This window comes from Agelaius phoeniceus, chromosome 13 (genome assembly GCF_051311805.1).
Source record: "Agelaius phoeniceus isolate bAgePho1 chromosome 13, bAgePho1.hap1, whole genome shotgun sequence".
Classification (NCBI taxonomy): domain Eukaryota; kingdom Metazoa; phylum Chordata; class Aves; order Passeriformes; family Icteridae; genus Agelaius; species Agelaius phoeniceus.
Window position 1 is genome coordinate 17,250,364 of NC_135277.1, and position 16,589 is coordinate 17,266,952.

At 47.7% G+C, this 16,589-nt stretch overlaps 3 protein-coding genes across 4 annotated transcripts in view; 1 reads left to right on the forward strand and 2 right to left on the reverse strand.

Moving 5' to 3' along the window:
• The window catches only part of ARID3B (AT-rich interaction domain 3B), a 31,810-nt gene extending 20,556 nt beyond the window's left edge, over positions 1-11,254 (reverse strand). The window contains exons 1-2 of one of the 2 annotated variants that reach the window (XM_054642129.2): positions 11,100-11,254; positions 7,126-7,711 (exon numbers count right to left, since the gene is read on the reverse strand). In XM_054642129.2, the coding sequence (XP_054498104.2) occupies positions 7,126-7,665 (540 nt within the window). In that variant the 5' untranslated portion in view covers positions 7,666-7,711; positions 11,100-11,254. Of the gene's footprint in view, positions 1-7,125; positions 7,712-11,071 lie in introns of both variants that reach the window. The other variant, XM_054642130.2, reaches the window with a different exon arrangement.
• Positions 1-16,589, reverse strand: part of CLK3 (CDC like kinase 3) — a 127,005-nt gene that overhangs the window by 42,272 nt on the left and 68,144 nt on the right. The window lies entirely within an intron of this gene.
• On the forward strand, positions 11,341-16,281 carry LOC129126061 (actin, cytoplasmic type 5). Its single transcript, XM_054641776.2, has 3 exons — positions 11,341-11,460; positions 12,605-13,601; positions 15,787-16,281. Exons 2-3 carry the CDS (start codon positions 12,615-12,617, stop codon positions 15,928-15,930), a joined length of 1,131 nt encoding a protein of 376 aa, XP_054497751.1. The 5' UTR covers positions 11,341-11,460; positions 12,605-12,614; the 3' UTR covers positions 15,931-16,281.

Genomic DNA, 16,589 nt, shown 5'->3' on the forward strand with positions numbered 1-16,589 from the left:
AAATATATAAAAATATATGTGATATATAATATGTTGTATATTTTAATATATATTATATATTATAATATATATTTTATATATATGATAATATAGAAGTATTTAATTTTTCTATTTTATCATACACCCAGTTTATTACAGGGTGAAAAACTTAAGTTTCAGGTTTTTGATATGGAGGTAGAAGGAGACAAGAGGGAAGATTTTGGGTGTTGTTTGATCTTATTCTTCATCTACTCCACTTTCTGCAGTGTTTGATTGGTTAGAAAGAGCTGAAATGTGGATGTTGGGTAAACAGACAAATAATTAGTTATTGGTAAAAAAGTTTAAGAGTTAATTAAACAAAATAGTTTTAAAACTTGTGCGTTTTGTGATTTTTTGGTGCTTTTTTTCCACACTAAGTTTGGTATATAGACAGTGCGCTGAATTGTTGACAAGAGAAAAAATAAACAACAACCTGAAGACTGAAGGAAACTAAATGTTTCTATTTGTTTCTTAAATTTTAACACAAAACTTTTTAGGGTTTTTTTTTTTTTTTTGGTTTAAAATTTCCCCATGAGGGATTTCAAATCCTGGAAGTGGAATTTCACCTCCCCTCCTGAGGAGCAGGATGTCACCTCCTCAGTGCCTCTGCTGGGTGACATCCAGCACCTACAGAGCTGATTTTTGCCCTCATCTCCCTCTTTTTTCCACAGAGCCCCTGGTGAAAGGTGTCACCCTTCCTTCCTGACCTCCAGACCATCCTCCCTGTGCTTCCCTGGAAAAGCAGGAGCAGAAGGAGGGGAATAATCCCTCTGGTGCCCTGACTCCAGGAGGATGTGGATTTTCCACCAGAGAAATGGAGAGCTCAGCTTTGCTGGATTAAGGCTCCTTAAAAGGATTCATCAGGTTAGGGCCTATTCCACTTGGGAATCACCATGCTGGAGTGGTCTCCAAAGGATGGAAACCAGCAGCTCCAGCTGGATGGAAAAGTCAGGATAGCCCTGAAATAAATCCAGGCATCTTGAGAACAACAATGTCAAGTCCTGGTCCAGTGCGTGCTGGAAAAGGGAAGAGTCAAATCCACTTGGACAAACACATGGAGAGAAAAGGTCCCAGCACCCCAAAAGCACCCCCTGGGAATTCTGGAGAAATAAACTGTGAATTCTGAAATAAAGCAGCAGCTCCAGCTGGATGGAAGGCCAGGATGACCCTGATATAAATCCAGGCACCCTGAGAACAACAACTCCATAAAGTCCCAGTGCTGCACGTGTTGGAAAGGGAAGAGCCAAATCCACCTGGGACAAACACATGGGCAGAAAAGGTGCAAAACCCTCAAAAGCAGCCTCTGAGGTGCCCCAGCCCCTGAAATAAAGCAGCAGCTCCAGCTGGATGGAAAAGTCAGGATGACCCTGAAATAAATCCAGGCACCCTGAGAACAACAACTCTGTCAAGTCCTGGTCCAGTGCGTGCTGGAAAAGGGAAGAGTCAAATCCACTTGGACAAACACATGGAGAAAAAAGGTCCCAGCACCCCAAAAGCACCCCCTGGGAATTCTGGAGGTGCTCCTGCACCTCAAATAAACCAGCAGCTCCAGCTGGATGGAAAAGTCAGGATGACCCTGAAATAAATCCAGGCACCCTGAGAACAACAACTCTGTCAAGTCCTGGTCCAGTGCGTGCTGGAAAAGGGAAGAGTCAAATCCACTTGGACAAACACATGGAGAGAAAAGGTCCCAGCACCCCAAAAGCACCCCCTGGGAATTCTGGAGAAATAAACCAGCAGCTTCAGCTGGATGGAAATCCAGGATAGCCTTGATATAAATCCAGGCATCCTGAGAACAACAACTCTGTCAAGTCCTGGTCCAGTGCGTGCTGGAAAAGGGAAGAGTCAAATCCACCCGGACAAACACATGGAGATAAAAGGTCCCAGCACCCCAAAAGCACCCCCTGGGAATTCTGGAGAAATAAATTCTGAATTCTGAAATAAACCAGCAGCTCCAGCTGGATGGAAGGCCAGGATGACCCTGATATAAATCCAGGCACCCTGAGAACAACAACTCTATAACGTCCCAGTCCAACGTGTGCTAGAAAAGGGAAGAGTCAAATCCACCCAGACAAAGCCATGGGGAGAAAAGGTCCCAGCACCCCAAAAGCACCCCCTGGGAATTCTGGAGAAATAAATTCTGAAATAAACCAGCAGCTCCAGCTGGATGGAAATCCAGGATGACCCTGAAATAAATCCAGGCACCCTGAGAACAACAACTCTGTAAAGTCCCAGTCCAGTGTGTGCTGGAAAAGGGAAGAGCCAAATCCACTTGGACAAACACATGGGCAGAAAAGGTGCAAAACCCTCAAAAGCAGCCTCTGAGGTGCTCCAGCACCTGAAATAAAGCAGCAGCTCCAGCTGGATGGAAGGCCAAAATAACCCTGAAACAGAACCAGGCATCCTAAGAACAACCCCAAAAAGTCCTGATCTAGCATGTGCTGGAAAAGGGAAGAGCCAAATCCACTTGGACAAACACATGGAGAGAAAAGGTCCCAGCACCCCAAAAGCACCCCCTGGGTGCAGCACCCCAAAATCTCAGAACCATCTGGCTGTGAGGCTCCCATTGAATGAGGAAGATGAAGAGCTCGTGCACAGCTCCGTGCCCCACCCCGAGCTCCCTAATGCCTGCTGATTGGGTTTGAGCCACTAATTGCTGCTGGAAAGTCAATTAGCCAGTGAGCCCCAGCAACTGAGAGATATTTAATGGGGGATTATTGGCACTTCTGTTGTGTCAGCTGTTTGTGGCACAGGATCAATTGCCAGCCCTCTCCAGGCTGGGTTTGCTCACAGGAGGATCCATCCCAATGTCCTTTCTCCCTGAGCCCCTCTCTCTCTCTCCAGCAGAGATTAAACCCACAGATTTTTGGCTAATTATGGAAGCATCCAGCTGCTCCTAAAACTGTTCACTAGGATCAAATCCATGGAACAGCCAGAATCAGACAGAGGGGCAGGAAAAGGAGGCAGCAGGGATTTCCCAGCCTGGACCTTGCACACTCTCCAAGGCTCAGGGATTTGTGCAGGTTCAGCTTTCTGACCCTTCCCTGGATATAAATCCAGCAAATTCTGCTTCCAGAGGGAATTCTGGTCATGCTGAGAGCTTATTCCACTCCATTTGAGGGCAGGGATGAGAAAGAAGAGGGATTAAAAGAGGCAATTCCCTCCCACCAGTGGGTTTGAACTTGGGATAATTCCCAGCAATAAAACTTTTAAAGACTCTGGAAAAGTTAAACAGAACATATTTGGGTTGTTTTCTATGAAATTAAAAAGAAAAAAAAAAAGGTGATTTGATCACAATGGCAGAGGATAAGCAGAATAAATCCATCCCATTTTCCACAGTTCCACCCTGGGATCTGGGGGGCACCTCCATGGAAAAGGAGCTTAGGGCAGCTGAGGGCACCAGGCTTTGGCCATATGGCCACCAAAGCTGTCACCTGCTGTCACCTGGTGTGACCTGGGCTGGGGCAGCTGCTGCACCTCCTCCTGCTGCTCTGGGGAGGGTTTGGGGACAATTCCCACTGCCAGGGCCACCAGAGCCCTTCCTGTGCCCCTGACACCTTGAGGGCCACCAGAGCCCTGCCTGTGCCACTGACACCTCATGAGCCACCAGAGCCCTTCCTGTGCCACCAACACCTCAGGGGCCATCAGAGCCCTCCCTGTGCCACCAAAGCCATCCCTGTGCCATTGACACCTCAGGGAGCCTTCCCCTGGGCCACCAACACCTCAGGGGCCACCAGAGCCCTCCCTGTGCCACTGACACCTCAGGGAGCCCTCCCTGTGCCACCAGAGCCATCCCTGTGCCACTGACACCTCAGGGAGCCCTCCCTGTGCCACCAGAGCCATCCCTGTGCCACCAGAGCCATCCCTGTGCCACTGACACCTCAGGGAGCCATCCCTGTGCCACCAGAGCCATCCCTGTGCCACCAGAGCCATCCCTGTGCCACTGACACCTCAGGGAGCCATCCCTGTGCCACCAGAGCCCTCCCTGTGCCATCAAAGCCATCCCTGTGCCACTGACACCTCAGGGAGCCTTCCTGGGCCACCAACACCTCAGGGGCCACCAGAGCCCTCCCTGTGCCACTGACACCTCAGGGAGCCTTCCCTGGGCCACCAGAGCTCTGCCTGGTGCCCAGCCCAGCATTAACCCCTGAGCTGCCAAGGTGACCAACACTTCCCATCCTCTGCAGGACAAAAACCTTCCAGAGCAGAGGAATAAAAACTCCAGGCTCAGCTGCACCTCCTCACTTTGCACAGGGGTTTTACAGACATTTTACAGGGGTTTTACAGGGGTTTTTAGGTTTTTTAGGCCAGGAATCTGCTGAAATACCCACCTGGGGATGAGCCCTCCCCTGCCCTGTGGGTTGAGTCAATGAAAAGGAACTGGGGCAGCAATTTCAGGATTATCAGGGAATCCACAGAAATTCCTTTTGTGGGCAGAGTTAAGCCTTAGGAAGTGAAACAGATGCTCTGAGAAAGAAAACTGTGGTAGAACAAACGCTGATAAGATCAGGGCTGCTGCCCTGAGCTGCAAGTTCTCAGGCAGGGAGAGCCAAGGGGTAATTACTGCCCACAGCAGCTCCTGCAATGGGAACCTTGCTAATAACAGAGCTCAATTCAGCAGCCCCCAGCTTCAAAGGCAGCCCCTGAAAACATCTGAGTGATTTCAGGAATGGCAGGGAGGATGGGGAAGGGAAGGGCTGAGCTTTTACCATTAATTGCATTTTTTTTAAAATGAAGTTCCTTGCATGTGTTTCCATGTGCAAACAGGAACCTGCTGCCTCATCCTTGAGGAAAAGCTGGGCTCTCTGAATTCCTCCTGCTCCCAAAGACTCAGAGGAAGCAGGATTGATTTGGGGTGAGAAGAGGGATCCTCAGTGCCAGCCCAGAGCCACTGATTCACCCCAGAGTGAGAAAAACACAAGGGAATGAAGGATTCCAGCTGCTGGCAGCTCCTGAGTGCAGCCTGAGCTCCTGGGAGCTGCCACCAACCCCACAAACCAATGTGGCACTGAATTCATCCTACAGTGATTTGTCTGCCTCCTTCCCCGGCCTCAGGATCCCAACTCACCTCTGCAGGGGAGGAGCTGGGCATCCTCTCAATTTCCATTTCCCTTTCCTTGGGGAATCCTCTGAATTTCCATTTCCCTTTCCTTGGGGAATCCTCTGAATTTCCATTTCCCTTTCCCCTTCCTTGGAGAATCCTCTGAATTTCTTTTTTCCTTTCCTTTGGGAATCCTCTGAATTTCCTTTTCCCTTTCCTTTCCTTGGGGAATCCTCTGAATTTCCTTTTTCCTTTCCTTTCCTTTGGGAATCCTCTGAATTTCCTTTTTCCTTTCCTTTCCTTTGGGAATCCTCTGAATTTCCTTTTTCCTTTCCTTTCCTTTGGGAATCCTCTGAATTTCCTTTTTCCTTTCCTTTCCTTTGGGAATCCTCTGAATTTCCTTTTTCCTTTCCTTTCCTTTGGGAATCCTCTGAATTTCCTTTTTCCTTTCCTTTCCCTTTTCTTAGGGAATGCTCTGAATTTCCATTTCACTTTCCTTTCCTTTCCTTGGGGAATCCTCTGAATTTCCATTTCCCTTTCCCTTTCCTTGGGGAATCCTCTGAATTTCCATTTCCCTTTCCCCTTCCTTGGGGAATCTCTGAATTTCTTTTTTCCTTTCCGTTGGGAATGCTCTGAATTTCCATTTCCCTTTCCTTTCCTTTCCTTGGGGAATCCTCTGAATTTCCATTTCCCTTTCCCTTTCCTTGGGGAATCCTCTGAATTTCCATTTCCCTTTCCCCTTCCTTGGGGAATCTCTGAATTTCTTTTTTCCTTTCCTCAGGCAATCCTCTGAATTTCCTTTTTCCTTTCCTTTCCTTTCCTTGGGGAATCCTCTGAATTTCCATTTCCCTTTCCTTTCCTCGGGGAATCCTCTGAATTTCCATTTCCTTTTCCTCTCCTTTCCTCAGGGAATCCTCTGAATTTCCATTTTCCTCTCCTTTCCTCAGGGAATCCTCTGAATTTCCATTTTCCTCTCCTTTCCTCAGGGAATCCTCTGAATTTCCATTTTCCTCTCCTTTCCTCAGGGAATCCTCTGAATTTCCATTTTCCTCTTTCATTTTCCCTTTTCTTGGGGAATCCTCTGAATTTCCTTTCTTTTCCTTTTTCCTTTCCGTTTTCCTTTCCTTGGGGAATCCTCTGAATTTCCATTTTCCTTTTCTTTCCTTTTCCCTTTTCTTGGGGAATCCTCTGAATTTCCATTTTCCTTTTCTTTCCTTTTCCCTTTTCTTGGGGAATCCTCTGAATTTCCTTCATTTTCCCTCTTTCCTCTCCTCTTTCCTTTCCCATTTTCTTTCCCCTTTCCCCTTCCCCATTTTCTTTCCCCTTTCCCCTTCCCCATTTTCTTTCCCCTTTCCCCTTCCCTGGAATATAAACTGCTCTGGCTCCCAGGATCAGGTCACATCCCCCTGCACCCAAAAATCCACAATTCCAAGATCCCTGAGGTCTGACAAGAAGTAACTCCAGTGAGGCATCAGCAGGGAGCTGCCTGCACCTAAAATGACCAAACCACCAGGTTTTCCCCCAGATCCCACCCCACAAAGGCTCTCACAGAGCAGGGAAACCCATAAAACCCCAAACACGTCCTGAGCTCCTGGCACCTCCCTCCTGGCACTTTGGGGCAAAGAAGTGGGATTATTTTGGTACAAAATGGTTGGAAACAGGGGAGATTCTGGTCTAAAATACCAGAATTCTGAGTGAATTTCATTTATTTCCTTTAAGTTTTGATTTAGGGCAGGAAGGATTTGCTGGGCTGGCCCTAAATCCAACTTTCAGCAGGGGATGGAGGTGAGAGCAGCAATGGGGATAAATCCTGGAAATAAACACAAAATTTGCACTTTGTGTCCCCTCAGATTGTCCTTCTTGGGGGGAAAGTGACCAAATTTGGGTCATCCCACTCTCATTTGGGGTTTAGGGGGTTTCAAAACACACCCAGCTTGGGGGAACAAAGCAAAACCCCAAACACACCCTGAGCACCTGTCACCTCCTTCCTGGCACTTTGGGACAAAAAAAAGGGATTATTTTGGTCCAAAACGGTTGGAAAGAGGGGCGATTCTGCCAGCACTGACCTGTTTGAGCGGCTCGTCCAGGCGCCAGCCGGGGCGGCCCGCGGGGGCTGCGCAGCGCTGGGCGGGGTCTGTGCCCGGCTCCTCCCTGCCCTGCTGGGTGCCCGTCACGGGGCTGGCACCGCAGCCCGCTCTGCCCTTGGCGTGGGCACCTTTGGGAGCGCGGAAACACGGCAGGGCAGAGCAGCTCTCCTGGCCGGGCACCCCGGGGCCATCCTCCAGCTCGGCGCCGTCTTCTTCATCATCCTCCTCCTCATCCTCCTCCTCTTCATCGTCCTCCTCCTCCTCAGAGTTGCCGCTGCTCTGCTCCAAGGGCCGGCCGGCTGCAGCGGGGGCTCTGCCCGCGGCGGGGACAGCGGAGGGGACAGCGGGGGGCACCCCCCGGGCGCGGGGCTGCCCGGGGAAGGGCGGCGGTGTCGGGAACGGCACCTGCGGCTCCCGGCGGCGCTCCCGGCAATCCATGGACACCGCCGGCTGCTGCTGCTGTTGCTGCTGCTGCTGTTGCTGCTTCTGCAGCTGCTCCAGCACCGCCTGCAGCTTCATCCCGCCGTGCGCATGGCTGGCGGCCCCGGCGGGAGCCGCGCAGGATCTGCCGGGGACACAAACGCTGCTGAGGCAGAGCGGCCGGAGCTGCTGCTTTCATCTCTTCCCCAGGAAGGGAGGGGATGGACGGAGCAGAGCCGGGGCTCTTTCCTGTGCAGGAGACCGTGAAACAATCAGCGAGGCTTTAACAGCCCCGGGCGGCAGCGGGTGGCGTGGCGTGGGGTGTGCGGCTCTGCGCTGCCCCAAGGTGCCCCAGGGCTTGGTGCGGGACACGCTCCACCAAAGGAGCTGCTGCGAGGGCAGCGCTGCGGCTGCCTAAGAGGACACAGCCAGGAGGAGCTTGGCCACATTTATATTAAAAAAAAAAATAGATATAGATATATATAGATATAGGTATATTTATATATATATATATATATATATATATGTGTGCATGCCAGGCTATCCCTGTGGATAGAAATTCTTCTGTGCTCTCACTCTGCGGCTAAATCCCTGCCACTTCGTAGGAAAAAATAGAAATAAATAATAAAAAATAAATTTAAAAATAAGTTATATATATGTACACATATACATATATTTGTAACCAAATATATATATAGATAGATAGATATAGATATGTATATATATGCACACCCGTGCCAGGCTACCCCTAAATTCTTTTGTGCTCTCACTCCACGGCTGAATCCCTGCCACTTCATAGGAAAAATATAAATAAACTTAAAAATAAATTTTATATATATATCTCCATATGTTTATATCCATATACATATATATAATTCATTTATATATATAGAGAGATAAATATATATATATACATGTATATGTATGTATATATATGCACACCTCTGCCAGGCTACCCCTAAATTCCTCTGTGCTCTCACTCCATGGCTAAATCCCTGCCACTTCATAGGAAAAATATAAATAAACTTAAAAATAAATTATATATATATATATCCATATATTTATATTAATATATTTATTCCCATATATATATTTAACTCATATATATATATATATATAAATAAATAAACAGCCGTGCCAGGCTATCCCTAAATTCTTCTGTGCTCTCACTCCATGGTTAAATCCCTGCCACTTCATAGGAAAAAACAGAAATAAATAATATAAATAAAAATAAATTTTATATATATATCCATATATATCCATATATTTAAGTCCATATATATATATATGGAAATATATGTGCATATATATGGATATATATGTGTATATATATATATGTGTATATATATGTGTGTGTGTGTATATATATATACACACCCCTGCCAGGCTATCCCTAAATTCTTCTGTGGCTAAACCCCTGCACTTCTTAGAAATAACTAAATAACTAACTAAAGAACTAACTACAGAACTAACTAATTTAAATAAAAATATGAATAAATAAAAAAGAAATAATAGATAAATAAAAATAAAAATAAATTAAAAGAAATTTAAAATAAATAAATTTTAAAAAATTAAATAAAAATAAATGTAAAATAAAAATAAATGTAAAATAACAATGAATTTAAAATAAAAATGAATTTTCAAATAAAAAATGAATTTTCTAATAAAAAAATTAAATAAAAAAAATTAAATAAAAACAAATTTTAAAATAAATAAATTAAATAAAAATGAATGTAATATAAAAATAAGGAAATAAAAAATTAAAATAAAATTTAATATAAATACATAGTTTTAAAAACAATAAAAATAAATAAATAAATTTATTAGCTAAATAAGATTTTAAATAAATAAATAAATGAATAAATAAATACAGCTGCTATGTGGGCCCTGCTGAGGCAGCACTGGAGAGAGCCCAGCAGGGCAGCCCCGGGCTGGGAGCAGAGCTGGGGACAAACCCTGCAAAAAGGCACAAAATCTGCACTTTGTGTCCTCCAGATTGTCCTTTTTGGGGGAAAAGTGACCAAATTTGGGGTTTGGAGGGTTTCACAACACACCCAGCTCAGGGGAACAAAGGAAAAACCAACGCCAAACACCCCCTGAGCTCCTGGCACCTCCCTCCTGGCACTTTGGGGCAAAAAAAAGGATTTTTTAGGGGGGAAAAAAGGATTGGACCTTTCATGGCCCTGCCTCGCTTTCAGGGTCACTTTTGGTGTTTTTCCCCAGATTTTTGTGTCCCTCCCTCACTTTCAGGGTCCCCCATGACTTTGGGTGTCCCTCCCTCACTTTTTGTGGCCCTCCCCTATTTTTTGTGTCCCTGCCTCCCATTCAGGGTCACTTTTTGTGTCCCTTCTTTACTTTCAGGGTCATTTTTGGTGGCCCTCCCTCACTTTCTGGGTCACTTTTTGTGTCCCTCCCTCACTTTCAGGGTCTCCCTTCTGTCACTTTTGTTGCCTCTCCCCCATTTTTTTGTATCCCTCCTTCACTTTTAGGGTCACTTTTGATCTCCCTCCCTTGCTTTTTGTGTCTCTCCCTCACTTTTAGGGTCTCCCTCCATCACATTCAGGATCACTTTTGGTGTCCCTCCCTCACTTTCAGTGTCACTTTTTGTGTCCTTCCTTCACTTTTAGGGACACTTTTGGTGTCTCTCTCTCTCATTTTTAGCATCCCTCCCTCACTTTCAGGGTCTCCCCCTGTCATTTTTTGCTTCTCTCCCTCACTTTTTCTGTGCCTGCCTCACTTTCAGGGTCATTTTTGGTGTCTTTCCCCAGTTTTTTGTGTCCCTGCCTCACTTTCAGGGTCTCTTTTTGTGCCTCTCTCTCCCATTTGGGGTCACTTTTTGCATCTCCCCCCCCCCCCCCGCTCAGTTTTAGGGTGTCTCTCCCTCACTTTGTGTTCCCTTCCCTCACTTTTAGGGTCTCCCCCTGTCATTTCTTGTGTCCCTGCCTCACTTTCAGGGTCACTTTTGGTGTCCCTCCCTCACTTTTTGTGGCCCTGCCTCATTTTCAGGCTCTCTCCCCGTCACTTTTTGTGCCCCTGCTTCACTTTTTGCGACTCTCCCTCACTTTCAGGGTCACTTTTGTGTCCCTCCCTCACATTCAGAGTCACTTTTGGTGTCCCCTCCTCACATTCAGGCTCATTTTTTGTGTCCCCCCTCACCTTCACGCTCATTTTTTGTGTCCCCCCTCACCTTCACGTTCTCCCCCGGTTTTCAGAGCCTGAATCCCGCACTCCGGAGAGCCCGGGCCGAGTTTCCCCACCCATGGCCGGGTTTTAATGCCCCGTGCAAGCCCTCCCAGCCCCTTTAACTCCCGTTTTTAACCGGCTCTCTCGGCAAGCAGCGCTCGGGAACCGCCTGCAAGACTTAAACCCGCACCGAGGGCCGGTAATTAATTAATCAATTAATTAACTAATTAACGACCCCCCGTTTTACCGCGGGATCCACCGAGGGCTCCGACCCGACCCTCCCCTCAGGCGGAAATACCGAGGGTTCCCCCCCCCCACCCACCTCTCAGCACCGTGGCTTCCCCCGTTACCTCCCGTGGCGGGTCCCGCCGGTCCGTGCGCGGCCGCCTCAGCTCCTCCTTCCTTCCTTCCTTCCTTCCGTCCTCCCCTCCTTCCTTTCCTTTCCCTTCCTTTCCTTTCCTTTCCCTTCCCTTTCCTTTCCCTTCCTCCTTCCCCCCTCCCGCCCCTTCCTCGCCCGGCCGGAAGCACCGGAAGCACCCGCACCGCTTCCGGGAACGGCCCGCGGGGAGGAGGAGGGAGGGAAACCTGCAGCCAATCAGAGAGCGCGATGCCGTCCGCCTTCCGGTTCCGGGTGGTATAAAAAGCGCGCGCGGCGCGCGGGCCTGGCAGTCGCGGAGGAGGCGCCGTCGGGGGCTGAGGGAGTGCGTGAGGGTGAGCAGGATCCTGCGAACGCTCGGAGCCGAGCGGCGCATCGTGGATGGCGTTTAGGGGTCACCCCGTGTGTGTTTGGGCTTTCAGGAGTGGCTTAGGGGTCCCTCGGAGGGAGGGTTAAGGTCTCATTATGTCTGTTCGAGCTCTGAGGGTGGGTTTAGAGGGGTTCTCTGTGTCCCTTTGAGCCTTTAGCGTGGGTTTAAGCGTCTCTCAGGGGGATTTAGCGGCTTCTCCGTGTGTGTTTGGGCTTTTGGGGGGGATTTTAGGGGTGTATCTCTCTGGGAAGGAGTTAGGGTCCTTTCACGTCAACTTAGGCCCTCAGACGGGGCTTAGGGCCCCTCTATGTCTAGTTGGCCTCTTAATGCAGGGTTGGGGTCCCCCAATGTCTATTTGGCCTCTTAAGGCAGGGTTAGGTATCCCCCGATGTATATTTGTCCTCATAGGGCAGGGTTAGGGGTCCCCCAATGTCTCTTTGGAGCTCTAGGGAGGGTTAGGGGTCCCCTGATGTATATTTGGCCTCTCAGGGCAGGGTTGGATGTCCCCCAATGTCTGTTTGGCCTCTTAGGATAGAGGTAGGGCTCCCCCTCATGCGTGTTTGGGCCCTTAGGCAGAGTTGGGGGTTCCCCAATGTTTGTTCAGGCTCTGAGTGTGGGATTTAGGGTTCCCCTGTGTCTGTCTGGTCCCTCAGGGAAGGTTGGGATCTGCTGCTGTGGTCCTTGGGGTGGGATTAGGGCTTCCCCCGTGTGTGTTTGGGTCCTTGGGGTGGGTGTGCTCTGGCAGGGATGGTTCTTGGTGCTGGGGACCTTAATTCCCTCAGGTCTGTGCTGGTGGGGGGCTGTGTAGGGGGGGGTTCCCTCAGATCCCTAGGAAAGGACTGGGAATCTCAGAACATTTTGGGTTGGAAGAACCTCAAGGATGTTTCCACTCCCACCCCCTGCCACGGACAGGGACACCTTCCACAGCCCCATGCTTGTTGTCTGGGGGACTGCATTTATTCCTATGTGTGTTCTGAGGCCATAAAGCGATATTTTACCTCCCTGCCTTGCCCTGCACACCCCTCAGGGCTTAATTCCCACCCTCCCTGGTGCATCCCTGCCCATCCCCACGGGCAGGGAGTGCTACCCCGCTGTCTCTCTACCCTCAGACCGGGCGGGATGGCGGACGAGGAGATCGCTGCCCTGGTGGTGGACAACGGCTCGGGGATGTGCAAGGCGGGGTTTGCTGGTGATGACGCCCCCCGCGCCGTCTTCCCCTCCATCGTGGGGCGGCCGCGGCACCAGGGCGTCATGGTGGGCATGGGCCAGAAGGACAGCTACGTGGGCGACGAGGCGCAGAGCAAGAGGGGCATCCTCACCCTCAAGTACCCCATCGAGCACGGCATCGTCACCAACTGGGACGACATGGAGAAGATCTGGCACCACACCTTCTACAACGAGCTGCGCGTGGCGCCCGAGGAGCACCCGGTGCTGCTCACCGAGGCGCCCCTCAACCCTAAAGCCAACAGGGAGAAGATGACGCAGATCATGTTCGAGACCTTCAACACCCCGGCCATGTACGTGGCCATCCAGGCCGTGCTGTCCCTCTACGCCTCGGGCCGCACCACGGGCATCGTGATGGACTCCGGCGACGGCGTCACGCACACGGTGCCCATCTACGAGGGCTACGCCCTGCCCCACGCCATCCTGCGCCTGGACCTGGCCGGCCGCGACCTCACCGACTACCTCATGAAGATCCTCACCGAGAGGGGCTACAGCTTCACCACCACGGCCGAGCGCGAGATCGTGCGCGACATCAAGGAGAAGCTGTGCTACGTGGCGCTGGACTTCGAGCAGGAGATGGCCACGGCCGCCTCCTCCTCCTCGCTGGAGAAGAGCTACGAGTTGCCCGACGGGCAGGTCATCACCATCGGCAACGAGCGCTTCCGCTGCCCTGAGTCCATCTTCCAGCCCTCCTTCCTGGGCATGGAGTCCTGCGGCATCCACGAGACCACCTTCAACTCCATCATGAAGTGCGACGTGGACATCAGGAAGGATCTGTACGCCAACACCGTGCTCTCCGGGGGCACCACCATGTACCCGGGCATCGCCGACCGCATGCAGAAGGAGATCACGGCGCTGGCTCCCAGCACTATGAAGATCAAGGTGGGCACGGTGTGGTGGTTGTGAGGGTCTCTAGGATGAGGTGTGAGATGAGGAATCTGACTCCATATTCTCAGAAGGCTAATTTAGTATTATATTATGTTAAAAGAATGCTATACTAAAGTAAAAGATGAGGAATCTGACTCCATGTTCTCAGAAGGCTGATCTATTATAATATAGTATCATTTTATGATATTATATTAAAAGAATACTATACTAAAGAAAAAGATGAGGAATCTGATTCAGTATTCTCAGAAGGCTGATTTATTATTATAATATACTATAATTTTATAATATTATATTAAAAGAATACTATACCAAAGTAAAAGATGAGGGATCTGATTCCATATTCCTAGAAGGCTCGTCTATTATTATAATATAATAATATTTTATGATATTATATTAAAAGAATACTATACTAAAGAAAAAGATGAGGGATCTGATTCCATATTCTCAGAAGGCTGATCTATTATTATAATATAATATTTTATGATATTATATTAAAAGAATGCTATACTAAAACTGTACTAAAGAAAAAGAGGAGGAATCTGACTCCGTATTCTCAGAAGGCTGATCTATTATTATAATATCATATCATGTTATGATATGATACTATAATAATGCTATACTAAAGAAAAAGATGAGGAATCTGACTCTGTATTCTCATCAGGCTGATCCATTATAATACCATTCTATGATATATTAAAAGAATGCTCTACTAAAGAAAAATATGAGGAATCTGGTTCCATGTTCTCAGAAGGCTGATTTATTATTATATTATATTAAAATAATGCTATACTAAAACTACACTAAAGAAAAAGATGAAGAATCTGGCTCTATGTTCTCAGAAGGCTAATTTATTAATATAGTATATATTATAATATATATTATAATAATGCTATACTAAACGAAAAAAGGAGGAATCTGACTCCATGTTCTCAAAAAGCTGATTTATTATTTTGTGATATTATAGTATATTAAAAGAATGCTATACTAAAACTACACTAAAGAAAAAGATGAAGAATCTGCCTCCATATTCTCAGAAGGCTGGTTTGTTATTTTATGATATTATATTAAAAGAATGCTATACTGTCACAGACATATTTCTGAAAAATCCTTTCACTGGGATTTTTCTCCTGAGAAGCTGAGAGGCCCCAGAAAGGAAATGTAAACAGTAACTATCTGATGGCTGGGGAATGTGCTCTGGGGATTGTTTACCAACAGGTGCATCTTTGATTGGTCTCATGGGAATTGTTTTCATTTGGTGACCAATGACAGCCAGGCTGTGAGCAGTCACAGGATTTCATTATCATTCCTTTCCTTGGTAGCCTTCTGCTGTCTCCTTTCTCTTTCTTTAGTATAGTTTTAATATATAATTTTCTTTTAATGTAATATGTGGTGGTGTCCCAGGATGAGGGAAGAGATGAGAATCTTGACTCCAAGTTTCAGAAGGCTGATTTATTATTTTATGGTATATATTATATTAGAAGAAAGTGATATACTAAAACTATACTAAAAGGATAGAAGAAAGGATTTCATCAGAAGGCTTGCAAGGAAAAGGAATGATAATAAAATCTTGTGGCTGACCAGAGAGTCTGAGACAGCTGGGCTGTGATTGGCCATTAATTAAAAACAACCACATGAGACCAATCAAAGATGCACCTGTTGCATTCCACAGCAGCAGATAATTACTGTTTACATTTCATTCCTGAGGCCTCTCAGCTCCTCAGGAGAAAAAGATCCTAGCAAAAGGATTTTTCATAAAATTTGTCCTTGACCATAATATATATCATAAAACAATAAATAAGCCTTCTGAAACATGGAGTCAAGGTTCTCATCTCTTCCCTCGTCCTGGGGACCCACAAACTCCACCACACTATACTGAAGAAAAAGAAAGGATACATCAGAAGGCTTTGCAAGAATGAATAATAAAAACTCGTGACTCCTCAGAGCCTTGACACAGCTGGCCCATGATTGGTCATTAAATGAAAACAATTCATATGCTGGGTAAACAATCTCCAAAATCCCGTTCCAAAGGGAGAAGCTGAAGCTTCTCAGCTTCCCAGGAGAAGAAATCCTGGCTCAGAAGGGATTTTTCAGAAAAGATCCCAGTGTCAGGCAGGGAGGGCAGGGTGGGCACAGGGGGTGGAACAGCTCTGACCCCCTCTCTGTGTCTCTCCTGGTGCAGATCATCGCCCCCCCTGAGCGCAAGTACTCGGTGTGGATCGGGGGCTCCATCCTGGCCTCGCTCTCCACCTTCCAGCAGATGTGGATCAGCAAGCAGGAGTACGACGAGTCCGGCCCCTCCATCGTGCACCGGAAATGCTTCTAGAGGGGCTGCTGGCACCCCCTGAGCCCTGCTGGCACCATCCCCTCCTTGCTAGCAGCACCCCCCACTCTCCCTGCCAGCAGCACCCCCTCAGACCTTGTTATTCCACTGCTCCTTAGCTCCCAGTCCCTTGTCCAGGTACTAATTAGTAATTAGTGTGTGTGTGTGTGTTTTAATGGCTCGTTAGGCTCCTTCTCCTCTTCCTCAGGCGGAGGGTTGTTCACTTTCCCTGTGTAACACCCATAGGATGACACTAAAGTTAGGTTTATCACTTCTAGGTTTGTCACCTCTAGGTTCCTTTGTAGGAAAAGAAATAAACTTCCCAGGTTTAAACACTAAAAAAAAAAAAATAGCTGTTTTTGCTTGCTTTCTTTCAGGGGTGGGTTCTCTATCCCCTTATTGAGGTGAAAGGTTTTGGGATTCTGACCTGGCTTGAAGTTAAAGCTTAGCCTGAATTTTGTTTTCTGAATTCTCTTTAAATCCCATCACAACCCCTGTGCTGCTCGGACCATTTTAAGAGCTGTTAGGCAGCAAAGCGTGCCTGGAATGTGGCTCTTGCAGCCTGACTGGACTTTCATGGTAACTTGGCTTTTTTTAGAACACAAACAGCTCTTCTTGTCAGAAAAAGTCGGTGCCTTGGCACAGGAGTTGGTCACCGGAGC